This window comes from Phocoena phocoena, chromosome 6, assembly GCF_963924675.1.
Source record: "Phocoena phocoena chromosome 6, mPhoPho1.1, whole genome shotgun sequence".
NCBI classification, from domain to species: Eukaryota; Metazoa; Chordata; class Mammalia; order Artiodactyla; family Phocoenidae; genus Phocoena; species Phocoena phocoena.
This window is the reverse complement of record NC_089224.1, coordinates 81,376,764-81,396,191: the sequence shown is the minus strand read 5'-3', so window position 1 is coordinate 81,396,191 and position 19,428 is coordinate 81,376,764. Positions and strand designations below refer to the sequence as shown.

The 19,428-nt window shown below is 49.0% G+C and overlaps 1 protein-coding gene across 1 annotated transcript in view; it reads right to left on the bottom strand.

Annotated features, from left to right (window-relative positions):
• The window catches only part of TMOD1 (tropomodulin 1), a 79,636-nt gene that overhangs the window by 46,070 nt on the left and 14,138 nt on the right, over positions 1-19,428 (bottom strand). The window contains exons 2-3 of the mRNA XM_065878549.1: positions 18,420-18,425; positions 12,547-12,680 (exon numbers count right to left, since the gene is read on the bottom strand). Of these exons, the coding sequence (XP_065734621.1) occupies positions 12,547-12,666 (120 nt within the window). The 5' untranslated portion in view covers positions 12,667-12,680; positions 18,420-18,425. The remainder of the gene's footprint in view (positions 1-12,546; positions 12,681-18,419; positions 18,426-19,428) is intronic.

The following is a 19,428-nucleotide window of genomic DNA, read 5'->3' as shown; positions in this document are numbered from 1 at the left end:
TCTGGAGTCCAGCTGCCCACAGGACAATGAAAACTGACAAATCCTCAACTGCGTTGTTAGGAGCTCTAACACCCTGCAAACAGGTGAAGTAAAGGCCACTGCACAATTATCACTATAATTATCTAATTATAGATAGCTGGGGCTATGAGCGACTCCGTCCTGGCTAGAACTACTGCGGGCTGGGGTAGAAGCACACACACAAGCAACACATACACACACACACACACATACACATACAATGTATTAAAAGGATCATAGACTCCTGGCAGCTCAGAGCTGTAAAGCCCTGAGACAGCCTCTGGGCCAATTCTTTCATTTTCAGTTGGGGAAACTGAGGCAAGGGAAACTGAAGTCACTTGCCCAAAGTCACACAGCTTGTTAGCCACACAGCGAGGAAGCCTGAGCTGATATATAGGTGACACTGCACATAATTGGCTTCTCAAGGATCAGTATGATTGTCTTCAGACTAGTGGCTTAGCATATATACAACGTCCTTTAACCTGGTTCTTCACAATGACAAAAAACAAGGAATTTTATCACTTTTCGCCCATAAATCAACTATGTCTAAGAACAAGGGAATGTACAATGTGTCCCCCCCCTTGGGCTGGGCTCCAGGAGTCCTGGGTTTCTGTTCTGTGACTGAACCATACACAGCCCCCTGGAAGAGGGTGGACCGCGCTCTTTATCGGGTATTGGCAGCGAGGGCTGGGGAGGGCAAGGGCCTTGCCTGAGGTCACACGTGGACCGAGAGCCTGGGCTCCTGAGTTCCAAGCCCCAGAAAGCTTTCCATCCCACCCGGCTGCCTTCCTCTAAGAACGGATCCTGGAAACCAGATGTGGCCCCGTGTGAGAACCAGAGCGCTCTCCGGAGCGCACCTCTTTATCACACTGGTCTCCGTTTACAGGTGGAGAAACTGAGGCACGGAGGCATGGAGTTACTGTCCTGGGTAAGAGTGAAGCCCAGGAGGTAGATTTCTCAGAATTCCCACTGAGAAATTTCTCTCTCCCTCCTGCTTCAAACAACCTCAGCCTGCCCCAGACGCCCGCCCTTTCCCCCCGTCCACCACAGCAGCAGCCTGAACATTAAACAGGCCAGTCAGCCATCCAGTTACCTTTTACAAGGTATTTGACCCAAATGCTTTTTTTCAAGTGGCCTTGAGGACTTTTATTTTCCAATTATCTTTCAGATCTGATTCCCCTAGTGTAAAGCGTGGCCCCCAGTGCCTCAGGGCCCGTCAGGAGACAGAGCACCCCGCCTCTGCCCTGTTCACCAGCAGCTTCCAGATCCCACTAGAGGTCACTCAGTGGGGCTTCAGCAGAGCTTTCTTGTCACATATGGCAGAACCTAGCCTGAGAGCACAGCACTCGTGCTTCGGTCACAGACGGGACAAGCGGGTCCAGACCTCTAATAAGCCCCCTTTCTCCACCCATCCACCCGCCCAACGCACTCTGGACCTCCTCCTCTCTTCCTGTTCTCTCCAGAAAGAGCCAGGCCTTTGCCTCAGCCACCATGCCCCTGCTGCAGGACTGGTGAAGCCCAGGAGCTAGCACATCCCCCGGACAGCTTTACAGGGTATTCGTGCTGACATCCAAAGGCACCCTCGTAGCCCAAGCCCAGTAGTTGTTTGTGGTGGAACCTATTGCTCACGACAGCACACTTTGTGTCTCTCTGCTGTTCATGGCACAAGGTGAGGCCAAACCTTCCCTTCCCGGCATTCTCCTAATCCTCCTTTTCTGCCTCCTGTACAAGGAAAATGTTCCACGTTCCCTGCTGTGCGGGGCACCCTGAGACAATGAATGAGTGATTGCGCTCCACAGGGGCCCAAGAGAGGGAGACATGCCCAAGTGTGAGCAGCTTACTCTACCCGGGCTTCCTGGAGGCGGTGGCTCCTGAGCTGAGTGAGTCCCAGGGCACTAGGCAGGACAGCCGGGGTAAGAGAAGAGAGGAGAGGGATGTTACCGGGGGATAGCACCGCGGAGACAGAGGCTTGGCAGGATGAGGGGGTGTGGCTCGCCAGGGGAAGGAGTCTGAGGCTGCAGGGTTTGGAAACGTCTCCATCCGAGGGGAACCGGCCTAGTTCAAGCTGTGCTGTCTCTTGCTGGGACCATCAGAGTAGCCTCAGGCTGGCCTCCCTGCCTCTGGCCTCTCCATCTGCACTCCCTTCCCCTTCTATCAGCCAGACGGACCGCACCAACTGGCGCATCTGACAGGGTCACTCCCCAACACACGCACAAATGCTCAGCACCTCTGCTAACCCACAGAATCATGACTAAATTCATCAGCCAGACATGGAGAGCTTTTCATGATTTGACCTCAACCTACTCCAGCCTCCCGATCTTCTCATCTTTAAGTATTCCATGTTCCAGCCACTCCAGGCTGCTCCGCATTCCGCAGCCGTGCCCCACACCCTCACCCTGCCAGGGCATTGCTCAGGCTGTGCTCTGTGCCTGGAATTCCATCCCTCCTCCCCTCCCTGCATACACCCTTCAAAGCCCTTCCCTTGGGCACCCTGTCCAGCCTTTGCTGTGCTCCCGGCACTGATCTGGTGATTCTCTTTCCAAACACCCTGAGGCATCTTGCCAATTCTTATATAATGTTCCTTCTAATTTGTCTTGGAGCACATTTATGCGGTATCCCTCTCCCCAGGGAGACTGAATGCCCCTCAAAGGCCAGCTGGGACGTATCCTAGTCATCTCTGAATCTCCAGCACCAAGCAGTGAGCGCTAATGTGTTCTGAATTGTCCAGAATCACACAGCACTGATGCTCCAGCAGGGAAAAGATGGTATTTCTTGGACACCCTTCAAGTCAGCATCACACCTGCTGCCCTGAGCTGTTTGCTGGGCACCCAGCTGCTGCCCCAAGCAGGTCTGGGGAAGGGGATGCATTATGAAGGGTGCTAGAGTGCAGGTGCCCACCATGGGACCAGAGTTTACTGATGGAGATTTTGGAAAACGCCAAGCTAGAGAGTAAGACCTTTGTAATGTTTCCTTTGGGGATCTGGATTTAAATTCCTAGCAACTCCTCTCACTCCTCCTCAGAACTTTTGGCAGAGCAGAACATCAGGCCATCAGACTGGCAAACCCATAGTGACAGACTTCAAATTGTCACCAATATCATATCTCCCCTTCTCCAGTAATAAAAGCACTCCACCCTTAGCTGAGCACATGGCCACTTAGATTTAAGGACTACTTTTCCCAGGCTCCCTTGCAGCTAGGTTGGGTCATGGTATGAGAACTGTCCAGTGGCAACTTCCAGTAACTTTCCTTAAAAGGTACTTGAAAAATGGCTTTTCTCCTTTTCTCCACCCCACCCCTTTTCTTCTAATGCCTGGAATGCAGCTATCCTGGCCACCACCTTGGATCATGAGGATGGGGGCTACACCTTAGTGATGGCAAGGACGTGAGCTGCATGGAACCTGGGACTCTGGGATGTTTGGGGAGCTAAGCTCCCTACCTGCCCTAGACTGTCCACCTCTGGACTTTTATGAGATGAATAAACCACTGCTTACATCATGTTATTTTGAATCTCTATTACTTACAGCTAAACTGCATTCTAACTGACAGCCTGGGTTCTCATCCCAGGGCTTTGAGGCCACAAACAGGGCACTGGTGCTCTCTGACTTTGAATTTCCTTTCTGTAAAATGGTCAAGATCTCCTTTAGCTTGAAACCTCAGAATAAAGCCTTGAACTCTATCTTAGAAACAGATTATGACAATCAGTTTTATCACCACAGGGCATAATTGTTCACTTTCATTCCACTGAACAGACACTGCATTATGGGGAGACTCTGTCAGGGCAGCTGCATCTGGTTGTGCAAGTTGTACACTGGCACAACTCCAAGGGCATTATATGTTCTCTGCTTTATGTGAACAGTGGTTGCTGGAGTTGTGCAGTGCAAAACTTGCACAACTGTACCTGTGGTGCTACAGTGTGGCTCTAAATTGCAAGAACCCTAGATTCTAGTGGGCAAATCATATATTCAGGTTCAACAAACATTTATTAAACACCTATTATGTGCCAGGCACTGGGCTAGGTACTTTTCATCTATCTACCTACCTACCTATCTATCTATCTATCTATCTAAAAATCTGTCATGTGAACAGAGTCAGAATTGGAAACTGGGAGACCTATAGTCCAATCAAACGCCAAAACTTGGTTTTGTCTGTATATTTGAATGAGCTGCCAACATTTTCAAATAGGAAACTTGCACATAAAAATTCAGATTTCCAGGCTCTCTCTTTAAAATTTTTAAAAATAAATTATTTTATTTATTTATTTTTGGCTGCATTGGGTCTTCGTTGCTGTGCACGGGCTTCCTCTAGTTGCGGTGAGCGGGGGCTACTCTTTGCTGCAGTGTGCGGGCTTCTCATTGCGGTGGCTTCTCTTGTTGCAGAATACAGGCTCTAGGCGCACGGGCTTCAGTAGTTGTGGTACGAGGCTCAGTAGTTGTGGCTCGCGGGCTCTAGAGCGCAGGCTCAATAGTTGTGGCACACGGGCTTAGTTGCTCTGCGGCACGTGGGATCTTCCTGGGCCAGGGTTCAAACCCAAGACCCCTGAGTTGGCAGGTGGATTCTCAACCACTGTGCCACCAGGGAAGCCCTCCAGCCTCTCTTGAAAAATTAGATGACGTGGCAATACTGGGCAACAATTGGTGGAGTGGAACAGCAAGTGCCCTTTAGTCAAGTACAAACTCTCCCATTTGCCTCAGTCCCCACCACTCCCTCCTGTCTCTGACACAGAGGCCAAGAAACAGTTAACATTTATCGCTGGCTCTGTTGTTGCTTTTCTTCTTGGAAGGTAAAGTGGTAAGTGAAAAATTTCTTTCTTATGTCCACATCTCTTTCAAGAGTGGAAAAGTAAAAGATGACCCAAAATGGCCACGTGCCTCACGAAAATTGGTCCATCTTCCTCCTTTCGTTATATTACCTACCTACCTGATGTTGTGGGTGCTGGTTTGCTGCCTCTCAGGTAGAAGGCGTGGCAGTGGGAGAGATGGGGAAGAAACTGGGGGGCGGGTGGGAAGAGAGGGTTAAAACTTTATCTATGGTAATTTTTTTTTCTTCTTTTTAAGGGTGATCTGAATCAAGTAAGGCAACATTTTTACATTTGCTAAGTTTGGATAGTGGAAACATAGGTGTATTCTGTACTCTATTATATGTTTAACGTATTTCCTATTAAAAATGTCAAAGTCAAAAAGGTGCTGTGCTGGGGGCTTGGAGGGGGAGGGTCAGGAAGTCTTCTCAAGGGAGAGGTGGGGAGGTTGGGCCTTGAGAAATGGGAGGATTCTGACTTGAGAATGAAGGGCTCCAGATCCAAGAGGTCCCCCAGCAGCAGAGGCAGGGAGGAGGGCATTCTGGGGAGGCTGGAGGCCAGTCTTCGGGAAGGCAGTGGGGTGGAGAGGTGGTCACGGGGCCAGAAGACAGATGGCGGGATGGGGACACACTGACACCTGGCCTCACTCGCCCTCACTCCACCAGGCCCATCCTTGGCTCTGTGCACGGCCGGCAGTGTTTCTAAGGATGTGTGCCTATTTTTAGAGCAGAGATTTATTTCTTTCCATTTCAACTGTTTACTTCTGTCCTGGGCTTGTGAATCTGCTGGTTTGTGCTACAAGGGAGAACCACAGCCCTGTGGACCAAACGTGGCTGCTTCCTGCACAGCCAAGAGCATCCTCTGGTTTATAGGATAACATTTGGGCCATGAATATGGAGGATTTTATGATTTTGTAGAGTCGGGTGGGAAGCCATGCAGTGTGACAGGAAGTCCCAGGATTTTGTCCTGGTGCTGCAGCTTACTTGCTGTGTGACCTTGAACAAGTCCCTTCCCTTCTCTGGGTTTCAGGGGTTTTTTCTGTTGTTGTTGTATTGATTTTTCATCACTAAAGTGGGGATAGTACTGCTTACCTCAAAGGGTTGGTATGAGGATTTGATGAAATACATAAAGCACTGGGTGAATGACATGTGTGTAGGAGGGACTCTGTAAATCAGGGATTCTTTATCTGTGCCATGTTTGTATATACAGGGATAGGGGTGGGGCTTAGATCATGTCTAAGTGTTCCTCTAACTCTGAGATTCTACAGTCCTAGGTTTTCTCCTCCATCATTTCTCCCTGCAGTTCATGGTCCCTTGGTCTCAGAGCTTTTGACACATTTTGGGCTGAGGGAGACAGGTCTACCTGAATGTAGTCTGTCACCTACCAGCTATGTGATTCTGGGCATCCATTTCCTTTTCTTAAAATGATTTCAACCCCAACCTATGAGGATCAGTCTCATAGTATCCTCGTGGAGGTTTTTTGAGATGATGCCCATAAAACAGCATAGCACCTGGCATGTAAGATGACCTCAACAGAGAAATAACTGTAGTTTTAAAATTATTATTATTATTATTTCAGGCCTTGCAGGGGCCTGTTGTTTTCCATTGTTGTCTCTATAGTTGTAATGTGTCACAGACTCCCACTAGCAGACTTCAAAATCAACTTGTAAAACCCAATTTCTTTGTAAGTTTGGGGTTATCTCTACCATCTTCTCTTGTGTAAATATTTTGACCCTTTTACTGAGACACTAAAAAATATTACTCCTTTTCCTCAAAGCCTCATTAACAAGTAACATTTATAGTGAAATTCTTTGTGCTGGTGGTTTCCTTCTTTTTTTAAGATTTATATTTATGGTGAAAATAACATAACAACTCCAAGAGAAACTGAATTAGAAAAAAGTAATTTGCTGGTAATTCCCCAGCTTTGTTCTCCAAGTTGCCTTCCAGGTCCTCCCACACACACTCACAGGAGGTGGTAGTTAACAGCACAGGCTACTGGGTCTGACGCTCTGGGCTGGAATCCCAGCTCCTGGGCAGGCTACTTCATCCCTCTAAGCCTCAGTTTCCCCATCTTTAAAATGGAGCTGATAACCAAACCTCTCAGAGGACTAAAGAAGATAATCCATGCAGGGCTTTGTCCCAGTAAATGTCAACTATCTATTGATGCTATAAGAGCTCACACACTGTACCCTGCCCAAGTCACAGTGTGACTTGTCATTCTCAAACATCGCTGTACATTGACCGTTTTCCCTGTTGCCTGGTACAAAGGCAATCTGAACCGAGGAGCTGGCTCAGCTTCAGAGCAGCATGCACTTAACTCCAGAGAGACAAGAAAGGGCAGATCCCCTTGGGGAATCAGTCAACAGCAGATACTTTTAGCACATGGAGCATTCCTCTCCCGTGGGAGTCCAAGTGCAACAATCTCACGATAAGCTTGAGTTTTTCCAGGACGCAGACTAAGAGAGAGAAAGTTTGGGGGACTTTTTTTTTTTTTAACTGTGCCCAAGTTTGGAGTCCTCTGCAGCAAACAAAGCAGCTTTCCAACTCTGTGTACTCACGGGGGCTTAACAACTGCATCACTGAAAACATAACCTCCTGAGACATTACCTGTTAGCCGAATTCAGGTCGTAAGATTGCCAGGAACTGCTCATAAAATCAGAGACAGTTAGAGCTGGAGGGGGTGTCAGAGGGCATCTAGGCCCACTGTGTCCATTTTGCAGATAGGGAAACTGAGATCCAAAGAGGGAAAAGCACTTGCCAAAGTTGGGGGCAGAGCCAAGATTGAATAAGGACCTCTGCATCTTAGACTGTTTCTAGGAAGAAAAGGGGATAATTTTTCATACACCACCTTCCCCAACTACAAAACCAGGGCACATCCGTGGCTCAAACTATCTTCCTGAAGACTCCAGTGAAGCCTTATAGCGGTGTGACTAAGACGTGAACTTTTAGAGCCGTGTCATGGCTCTGCCACTGCCTCATTTCAGTTTCCTGGACAAGTTACTTCACCTCTCAGTTTTCTCATCCGTAAAATGGGCAGGATAACAGTGCCTGCACCATAGGATTAGGATGACGGTTGAATGAATTCATATTTTCAAAGTGCCTAGAACAGCGTCTGCACATAAAAAGTGCCATATAAGCGCTTGTTAAACCAGAATTAAAACAGGAGGAGTACAGGGTATAAGAGAGAGGGCAGCGGTCCTGGGCTGGTTCTGCTCGGGCCTGTGACCACAGCAAGTTCCTTCCCCTCTCTGGGCTCAGTTTCTGCTCTGTAAGTTGGATGGCTGGACACCTGCCGGTCTCTGCATCCCCTCCCGGCCAGGGGCTCGGAGGCCCCTCCTGTTTGACCTTTCCCTGTGCTGTGATTTCAGAACATGGGCTGAGGGCAGGTGAAACTCGAGCTGGAATGTTTGTGCTCTCAGAAAGAATGGAGCCCCACTAGATCTTTTCAAAACTCCCATCCTGACTTGCAAATCAGGTAACAGAGACATCTCAGTGAAGGGCTAATTGTTAGATGGGGACAAAAACCCCGCTGGTCTCCGTTATCTCCTATCCTTGCTCTGATTTCTCTCCTCTTTTTCTTGAACTTAGAGAGAAAGGGGGCTTTGAAAATGTCCATTTGAAGCCACAATGCTACGAGGATCACAGGTCTCGGATTGCCCAACCCTACTCTGAAATTCAAGTGCACTTGTACCTTCCTCCTGCCAGAGGGGGAGGTGCCACACTTTGGAGCCTGTGTGAAATCTGAGTCTCCATGCCCTGGTCCTGTGACGCTGAGCAAGTCAGTCAGCTCTCTGCACCTCACCGGCTTCTCCAGCCCTCCAGTGTTCACACGCATACCTTCCTGTTAATCACCGGTGAGAAGGGCTCGGGGCAGCTGGCTGTGTGACGGTACAGAGGCCCTGGGAATCTGCTGCTAGGGCCAGACACCCTGATATTAAGGGTGAGGCCATTTGCCAGTTTAGAAGTGAAATGGAGCTCCTAGCTGGGGCTCAAGCAGTCCTTAGGGGCTCCCCAGTCCTTAGGGGCTCCACTCCCGGTTCTGAGAGGGCTCCTCCATCTGCCCCCTTCCCACTCCCAGGTCTGTTGCCTGGCTCTGACCCTTGTCATCACCTACCCAATTTGTAGCCACAGCCTAATCTAAACTCGCCCCCATCCAGGGGCTCAGGGCAACTCCAACAGCCCCAAGGCCAGAGGCAGCAGGCTCTGGGGGCTCCTGGGAGTCTGTGCTTCACCCTGAAAACAGCAAAGATTCTGCAAGATGGCAGAAGGGTTGTGGAGAGGGGCAGGGGCCCTTCCTTATCTTCACGAAAGATCTCTGTCACTACCATGGGAGCCCTTCCACCTCTCACCCATCTCCCCAGCCTCTCCTCCAGTCCATCTGTCCTTAGTCAGCAAGTCCACTGACTCTCTGCCTTCGGGACTCCCTGGGCCTGCTGAGAAAAGTCCAAACTCTTTAGTCTTCCTTGCACCCCTCTGCCCCCATATCTAGCCCAAACCCCCTTCCAGGCTCAGCGAGCCCTCCACAGAAACCACGCCTAAACTCCCCATCCCCAATTATTTGCTGTACATGAGCCTTTGCTTGTGACCTTCACTCAGCATAGAATTCTTTGTTTTTATTCTTGACTTTGAAAAATCCAGGACCCAGTCCCAGTATCACCTATTCTGTGAAGCCTCCCACCAAAAAGAATTAATCCTCTCCCTGAGTGCTCCCACTTAGGACACGGTTTATTATGCCCGCTCCCCACTGGATGGAGGGCCTGAAGGGCAGAATCCCCGCTAGGCTCCCCTGCTGGTGGCCGCACAGGGGTCGGCGCATGGCAGGTAACTGAGTCATGTTTACTGAATTGACTAGAAGTAGCTACATCCTCCTTTAGTTCTCACTTTTTAAAATTATCTGCTCTTGCAATTCTATACAACGGTGATCTAGGATAGAATTAGAACAGAATAACTTTATAGCACTAAAGCTGGAAGCTTGATTGTTTCTTCCCTACATCACTGGTTTTTATGGAAACCCAGGCTAATGGAAAGCGGTGGTGCAGGGGAAGGAGGAACCCAAGGCTCTCCCACCAACGCTGTCTTCTAATCAACCCCAGCAGCCTCACCTCAGGGACCGTCTCCTCCTGGCGGGGTCGGGGGTGGGGGGCAGCAGGAGTCGTGAATAGCAAGATGAGAGCACATTGCTGGAGGGGCTTGTCACTCTGTGTGGCCTAGGGCCCAGCACCCCTAAACAAGGATTCTGGGTTATCTAGAAAGAAGACATTTAATCAAACCCGGAGATAAGACCAGGTTATAAGCTCATGGAAGCTTAGCTTTGAATGGGACCAACCAACTCCATTATTTCATGGATGGGGACACTGAAGCTTAGGGACAGACAGCAACTGGCACAAGATCACACGAATGTAAGAGACAGGGCCAGGGTTGCACCTGGGACACCTAACCTCTAGTCCTGCATATTCCCTGCTAACCTACATTCCCTCTACACTAGCTGCAATTACTTGAGGGTTAGTGAAATGGTAGTGTTTTCTTGTATGGATCACTGTTAAACTAGGGTTGAGCAGTGACAGGTTTTTTTTTAAAAAGGCATGAAATATCCCACTTTTAATTTAAAAATATATCAAATGGGAAATTCACTTGATTCAGTAACATTCATTCTCTCCCTTCTCTGAGCTGGGCATTGGCCGGGGTACCTGAAATAGCCACCTCCCTCAGCTCTGCTGACAGCTCCATGGTGACCGGCCAAACCACAGACATGACCAGGGAGCCTCCTGCCTTGTGATGCCGTAACCTCACTGCAGAGGCAAATTCTGAGTATTAAACACACTTACGTGTGCTACCTGACACATATTCCCCACCATCCTGTGGCAGCGGGCTTGACAGAACGGTGGACTTGGCTTTTGCAGGCTCAGCTGCAGTACAGCTAGGTGGCAATACCCTGCGGGACTGGGGCAAGTATCTCTAGGAGCCTGTACATGCTCTGAATAAGAGTCCAATATATGGCGCTTCTCCTCCCACGGCCAGGATTCACGGGTCCAGAAATGGGAGTAGCACCGCTCACTATTACCAGTGGTCCCCCTAGTGACCCACTGGCAAAAGTTGTGCATCCTGTTCCTGTGACCTGATGCTCTGCTGGCCTCAAGGTCTTAGTTAGTTCCAAAGGGAGGAATGCTTCCACTAGGAGACATAGCAGTGATTCCATTGGATTGGAGGTTAAGACTGCCACTTTGGGCTCCTTATGCCTCTGAATGAAGAGGCAGAGAGGGAGTTTCTGTACCGGCTGGGGTGATTGGTCCTGGTTACCAAGGGTAAATCAGACTGCTGCTCCACAAGGGAGGTAAAGAAGAGTATGTCTGTAATACAGGAGATTCCTTAGGGCTTTCTTAGTATTGCCAGGACCTGTGATTAGAGTCAATGGAAAACTATAACAACTCAATCCAGGCAGGACTACTAATGGTCCAGGCCCTTCGGAACTAGGTTCACTCCGCCAGGCAAAGAACCACACCCAGCTGAGGCTATGGTTGCTGAAGGTGAGGGAAGTACAGAATGGACAGTGGAAGAAGGTAGTTATAAATACCAGCTGTGACCACATGACCAGTTAGAGAAACGAGGACAGTGTGGTCAGGAGTATTTCCTCTGTATTTTTTTATGAACATGTTTGTGTATGTGTGAGTCTATGTATGTGTATTAAGTAAATATCTTTGTTTTCTTCCCTCTCTTATTCTCTTAACATGAAACACAAGATGTATTGGTTTTATATGGTGGTATCTAAGTATTGTTAATTTTACATCATAGTATTAAATTATGGGAGATCAAGGAGAAAAGTAAACAGTACTCAAGGACTTTACCTCTTCTTCTGGCAGGTTATACACAGGATAGTTGTATCATGTTAGGCAGAATTATGACCTTGTTATTGTCTTTATTTGGAGATAAGTATGGTTTAAGGAGATGTGTATGGGTGCCAAGTTGACTAGGAGTGGACTTGTGATGGTTAATTTTATGTCTCAACTTGACAGGGCCATGGGGTGCCCAGGTGTTTAGACAATTATTCTGGGTATGTCTGTAAGGGGGTTTCTAGATGAGATTAACATTTGAATTGGTAGACTGAGTAAAGCAGATTGTCCTCCCTAATGTGGGTGGGCCCCACCCAATCAGTTGAAGGTCTGAATACATGTAGAACAAAAAAGCTGATCCTCCTACCAGCAAAGGGGGAATTTCCTCCTGCCTGATTACTTTGAGCTGGGTAACTGCTTTTGTGTTTTGTTTTTTTTCTTGCCTTTGGACTTGAACTGAAAGCACTGGCTCTTCCTGGGTCTTGAGCCTGCCAGTTATTCGACTGAAACAATACCATCAGCTTTCCTGGTTCCCAGGCCTTTGAACTCAGGCTAGAACTACACTCCCAGCTGTCCTGGGTCTCCAGCTTGCCAACTGCAGATCTTGGAATTTGTCAACCTCAATAACATGTGAGCCAATTACTTATAATAAATTTCTTTATACATATATATATATATATATATGTATATAATCTCCTACCTCCTAATGGTTCTGTTTCTCTAGAGAACCCTGACTAATATAACACACACTCACACACGCACCTGCAAAGGCAATGTTACTCCAATGTTATTGTCATAGTGGGAAAGGGAAAGTGGTACTTCAGGAAGTCGGCCTACCCCTCCCCTAGGTGGTAATGGCTGCTGTCCTTGCAACTGTGACAACGTGTCCCCTTTAGTGTCTACTCACATCAGGGTCCAGCTCATCCAGCTCATTTTCCAGGGTCCTCAGCTCTTCTTCTGTAAGGGCTCCAAGGATTTCATCTTCATCCAGGTCACGGTATTTCTCTAGTTCTCGTCTGTACGACATCGTAGAAGAACTTTCTGTTCCCATCTATGACCTACCAGAAAGAGAAAAATCTTAGAAAGACCCGTCTTGGATTTGCTCTCAGAGCAAATAGATGCTTGTCACTCACATGGAGCCATGGGCATGTTTTATGAATTGTCAGGATAATAATTACTATACTGGAATCCTGTATTAAGTTGGACTAATTATCTCATAAACCTTGCAAGGTAAAAGTCCTGAGGGCTTGCAATTTAACGACTTGTAATTGTTGTAATTGGCATGGCCATTAGTTACAAGCAATAGGTGATTATAAATGGCTTACGACTGCCTGAAAACTATTTTATTCTTCAAATAGTTCGAAAATTTTCTGTACAACCCTCCACCCTTCACCCCACACCCTGATGGAAAACATGAACGATGGAAATTCTGCCAAGGCTGATCTTAAAAGCAGGGCAAGTGTCAGTGGTTAATTAAGCACCTGCTGCATGCAGGCCCTTCCCCTACAACATCTCATTCAGTCCTCACAAGAAGCAGCTGACGGTAATAGCTAACTTTGACTACCATAGGCCAAGCTGTGCGTTAAGTAATTCCCAAGGACGTTCTAATTTAACCTCTGAGGTAGGCATTTATCCCCATCTTGCAGATGAGGAGGCTGAGTGACTCACACAAATCACACTACCAAGAGGGGACAGGACCACCATTTGAACCCCAGTCTGCTGGCTTTCCAAGCCCACGTGGCTCTAGCCATTGTATCAGGCACCTTTTCATAGAGTCACCTAACTTCATGGCCAGAAGGAGATCGCCTGGTCCAGACCTCTCACTTCACCCCCCCAGGGAGCTGGCTCAGAGGGAGGAAGTGATTGATCGAGGGGGTGGGAGTCCAGGTCTGCCGCTTCCCAGCTGCTCTCCTTGCGAGAGAAGGCTACTGCATATTCTCTGTGGCACAGATGACACCTAACACCTGTGTTTGTATCCTATCTCTGCTACTTCCATAACCATGACACTTTCACACCTGAGAACTCATTCAATCCTGATGCCACACCCTGTAAATTGAATTTTTTAACTAACACCTTTTTATCAACAAAGAAACTGAGGGATGACCTAGGGCTTGACTCAGAACCCCTGTCACCGGACCCCAGTGCTCCCCACTACACCACACTGCCTGTCACCTAACCCGGGAGACACAATGGGGCCCTAAGCCCTTCTGTCCCCCAGCTTGGCTGGAACTGTCTGATAACATGACAAGCCCAGCTCACACATCACCTCCTCTGTGAAGCCTCAGTGTCCCCTCTCTGAGCAAAGTTCATCACGGCCACAGCACTGCACCCACCCCTCTGCACGCAGCTCGCACGTCTGCCTCCTGCGGCTTCCTCATGGGCAGGGCCTGGGTTTGCTCCACCCCACTCTCCCGAGGGCCTGACACAGGGCTGTGCACACAGCAGGAAGTCTTTCACTGAAATGAACCCAATTCCAGTTCTCACCTGCCATTGGTGGTCCAATCAGACCACCTTGAGGACATTCTGGGCTCTTCTCTTGGAAAATGGACAGTGTCAGCTTGCTGCAGGAGCTGCTAGCATCTCTGTGTCTAAGGCAGTTCCCACCTGTCCTGCAGCCTGCGTGAGCTGAGCTCTCAGCTTTTGTTTCTGAGGCTGACAGGCTAAAGGGTGAGGCAGCAGCTCAGAGCATTTGTAAATGCTGCAGAATGAAATGTGTTATTATGTACAGAGTTGATGTTATGGGTGGAACTGTGTCCCCTCCAAATTCATATAAGTTCTAACCCCCTGTACCTCAGTAACCTAGAACCACATTCCAAGTAAGAAGGTGACAGTTACTTGGAAAGAGGGTTGTTGCAGATGTAATTAGTTTAGATGTGGTCATGCCAGAGGAGGGGTCCCTAATCCAATAGGACTGATGTCCTTATAAAGAAGGGAAATTTACACAGGCACACAGGAAGAACACCATGTGAAGATGAAGGTAGAGATGGGGGTGATGCTTCTGCAAGCCAAGGAATACCAAAGATTACCAGCAAACCACCAGGAGCTGGAGTAAAGGCCTGGAACAGACCCTCACAGCCCTTGGAAGGAACCAACCCTACCAATACCTGGATCTTGGACATCTAGTCTCCAGAACTTTGAGACAAAAATCTCTGCTATTTGGGGCTTCCCTGGTGGCGCAGTGGTTGAGAGTCCGCCTGCCGATGCAGGGGACACAGGTTCGTGCTCCGGTCCGGGAAGATCCCACATGCCACGGAGCGACTGGGCCCGTGAGCCATGGCCGCTGAGCCTGCGCATCCGGAGCCTGTGCTCCGCAACGGGAGAGGCCACAGCAGTGAGAAGCCCGCGTACCGTTAAAAAAAAAAAAAAAAAAAAAAAAAAATCTCTGCTGTTTAAGCCACTCAGTGTGTGGTACTTTGTCACGGCAGCTGTATCAAACTAATACAATCAGTATCACCTTCCTCACAGTGTTTTGTGGTTTTAGACCCCAATGGAAACAAACACAAACAAAACCCGTGGCTCATCTGTGAAATGACTGATGGAATTTTCCAGAGTAGAGAGAAACAAAACCTAGGAAAAGATAACCAACTTATCAATCAAAAAGCTGGGATTAATTGTTAATTTGAAACAAAGTAATTAAAAATAAACAAAAACCAAAGTTGACTAGGCTACCGAAAAAGCCTCCATTTCAGAAAGAGAGCAGAGATACGTGTTATTAATATAAGTTTGTGCATGTGTGGGCCTCTTTGTAGGAGAAATCCGAGTGTGTGACAGCTGGCTTGATAAGAAAGGACTTGCTTCCCAAATACAGAAAAGGCCAGTGCCATCCTTTTCTCTAAGAATGGCTCAGCTTGGTCTGACGTCTTCCTTTGACCAGACCCCAAGAATGCAATGTTCAGACCATAAATGGCCCCCCCACCCCGGCTTGATTCATTTCTATTTACTTCCAAAGAAAGCACAAGCAGCTGACGATGCTCTGGTATAGATGGAAAAAAAACCTTCCTGACGCCTCTCAGAGAATAACCTAATTTGGATTTTCCTGAGTGGAGCCGGGAGAGGCCCTGTGGTCTCCATCCCAGGGCCAAGAGGACCCTAGTAAGGGCTCGGAGGCTTCCAGAATCAACTCATAGACACACCTCCGAATTAGCATCTCTCAGATGGGCTGCAAAACACGCTTCTGGTGCTCAAACAGGTCTTGGGTTGTACCAAGTTGCACAGGGCTCTCTACTCTGCCTGACTTCTCAAAACCCTTGGTCTGCTTTCCCACAACGGATGTCAGTCGCCAAGACAGGGAGGGTACAAGCAGAACTTCCCTGTCCTTTGGACCATGAACCCATGTCTCTGAGAAACTGCTCCTGGAACTGGAATCTCATGGAACGTTTGGAAAACACAGCCTTAGATTCACCTCTGGGTCATATGGAGAGCCATTCAGACTCACACAAGAAGGGGCTGGGGGACAGAACCAGCTGGGACAGGTTTGGAACCCTAGGAGCTTCCCATGCTTGTTACCTTGGCCGGTTGACTCATTTTTCCTAGATGGTTTGCACTAAAACCCTTAGAAAGAGTCATGGACAGACCCTGGAGAAAGGGACGAGCCAGTACAAGGGAACAGGGGAGGGAGGAATCCATGTCAAAGCCACCCAGGGAAAAAAGGAGCTGGGAATGAGCAAGAAGAGAGGGGTAGGTGGCAACTATGGGGCCTGCTGGAGGGGGGATGGAGCTGGGTAGCAGGCTACCTCCAGAGATGCCACCCCGAGGGATGCGATCATTACATTTCCTGAAGAAGTCTCCATCTTTGCGCACACAGGAAAGTTAATGTTCCACTTACACACTCCACGGTGCCGATGAATTTAAAACTCCTATTTCAAAGGATTTAAAAGGCCCTTTCTAATGTCAAGTGTCCTGTGAATATTACAGAGTGATGAGGCATCACATTAAATAAGCTGAGAGGAACGGAGAACTCCTAAGGTAAACTATGAAGCTGTCAGCTTCAAGCCACTCTCATCTACTTGGCTCCCAGGGACAGTTTCTCTAAGGTGAGATTCTTCTCCTATGGTCAGTGATGTGGAAGAACTGGAGGTGGGGGACAGACAGGGCAGGAGGGAGGTGAAAACACCACGTTAATAGAGCCCACTGCAAGCTCAGCTTTAAAAGATGGCTTGGGGGAACTCCCTGGCAGTCCAATGGTTAGGACTCCATGCTCTCTCTGCCAAGGGCCTGGGTTCAATCCCTGGTCGGAGAACTAAGATCCCAGAAGCTGCACGGCGCGGCCAAAAGAAGACAAAAAAAAAAAAAAAAAAAAAAGATGGTTTGGAAGAGATGGTATTTTATAGCTGTTAGTAAAAGGCCCGTTTCCTCGTAAAAGAGGTGTCACAGATGGACACAGACCTGAGATTCAGAGGACTTTGGCTGGTGTGCCAGTTGTGGTGGTAACTCCCTGGGTGACCCTCACTGAATCCCTTCCCTCCTCTGGGCCTCTGTTTGCTCATCTGTAAAATAAGCATAAATGGACCCGGAAATTCTGCTTGTAACCTATCCCCCTGGGTGGTCTTTAAACTGTGCTCAGGGGAGAGCTCAGGCTCTGAGAAAGCTCTTCCAGAGCCCCTTCAGGGGGTTAAATAGGAGAGGCTAAGCAAGAGGGCTCACCCCCTGTACTGTCTGATTTATGGAGGGTTCCACATAAGGTTTCTCTTGAAGAAAGGATTCAGCTGCTAAAATAAAAAGTTGAAAATCACGTCCAGCCTGGGGCTGAGGCGTGGTTAACGCCGGCTCCACAAATATTAGCCACATTATTATGAGGCTGCGGCAGGGCCGCTGCCTCTCCGCCCCGCTCCCCTGCTCCCCCATACACTATCATCTGTCTGTAATGTTCGCCCGGTAAGGACATGCGTCTTGTCCTCATGGCCCCAGTGCCTAGTCCTGTGCTTGGTAAAGGTGTTAGGAGGGCATGAGCACATTTGGGCTTTGCTCTAGTGTCCTTGGAACTTGGGGCAAGTCCCTTCTCTTCTCAGGTCCTCTGTTTCCCCTTCCTTAACGTGGAAAACTCTGGGAGGGCTGGGAACCCAAGAGGGGAGGGATGGGACAGGAAGGGGTGATGAGGTTGCCCAAGGCAGAACCGCGCCGCTGCTGCCTGCTTTACAAATTGGGTCCTGAGTAAGAGCTGGTGAGGAAAAGAAAAGGACAGCTCAATAAATTAAAAACGCGTTTAAAAACTGAAGTCTTCCAAATCCTGTGCATTTTACACTATTGGCACATCTGGCCTCCCTGCTTCTCAGTGGCAGAAATCTTAAGCTTCTGCTAAATATGAAAATAATAGAATTTACAAGCTGTGCCAGGAAGTAAAACCAGGCAGGTTGGATGGTAAAAATGAGTGGGTCAAGGGCTGAGGCCATCCATCAGGAAGCTTCAGGAATGAAAGCTCTGAGACAGGGCAGCTCCTGGAGCACCGAATGCACTTTTAGATCTTTCACGGGAGGTGGGTGCCGTCACTTGTGTTAATGGCTCTTCCAGCATCTGCCCCAGGGGACACTGCGGCAGGAGGCTCTGGAGAGGTATCTTGATTTATGGACTGCATTTCCCTGAGGTCAGGAAGAGCTGAGTCACAAGTTCAAATGAATATTTTCCAGTTATACCATCTTGCTATTTCAGCCACAGTGAAGGGAGGTGGATTTACAAACAAAGTTGATTCTTCGTAACCCTTCTCCTCTGTCTTTGTCTTCTCTTCTCTTTGGGACGACACTTTGGCTGAAGGGATTTTAGGCCATGATCCCTCATCACTGAAGCCTGAGCCTCTCTCTTCCGTTGGCTCCAGGGACACAAGAGTGAGTGCCTGAGATGTCCTCTGTTCCTCCCGAGAGAGCTGTCTCCCCACTGCCCTCCTCCAAGGGGCACCTCTGGGGGCAGCCATGCTGTATAGCATGTGATCCCTACCTCAGCTGACTGGGCAGAGTCAGTCAGTGATCAATTGGCTCAAAGGCAGCCAATTGAGTGGCTAGTCAGTGATCTATGTGGCTTGGATTTAAAAAAAAGAGTGAGTGAGCTGCTTGAATGAGCCCCTTCATTCCTTGGCATTTGTATTGGTTCCTGAGACTGCCCTAACAAAGTACCACAAACGGAGGGGCCTAAACAGCAGAAATTCATTGTCTCTCAGTTCTGGAGGCTAGAAGTCCAAAATCTAGGTGTGGCAGGGCTGGTCCTTCTTGTGGGGAGATCTGGGGGGTGAACTCATGGGGATGAGAGATGGGGAACACGGCGTCCCAGAAGAGCCCAGTCCCTGCTCCCTCAGGCTTGGGCCGCTACGGCTCCTGCTGGAGTCCCATGAGACTCCCGCCCCACCACAATCCTTACAAGGCCCACCCTCTCCTCGCACACCCTCGCTGCACTCAGTTACCTCGAATGCATCCCTGCTCCTTGCGGCCAGACAAGTACAAGACTGTCCCGGTTTGCCTCCTTCCTTTCTCCCCCGCCCTTCTCATTCTTCCTGATGACGGATTCTTCTTGGCCCACCTGTGCCCCTGGGCGCTGCCCTCTTACATCTCACACTCCCCCTGGGGGCTCTCTCCAAGTGGGGTCAGCTACCAGTGATAAGCTGATGACCCTCGCAGGGTCTCGTGCTCTGTTGAGCGCATCTCCTGGAGTCCCTCAGGCTTCACGTGCCCAACCCGGAGGGCAGTCAGTCACCTCTCCGCCACCACCAGCCCCTCACCCTGCTGCTGTCAGCCACCCAGGCCAGCACCTGGGGGTCAGTCCGAACCCTCCCCTCGACCCCCCCAGTTCTGGTGGGTCCCCACGC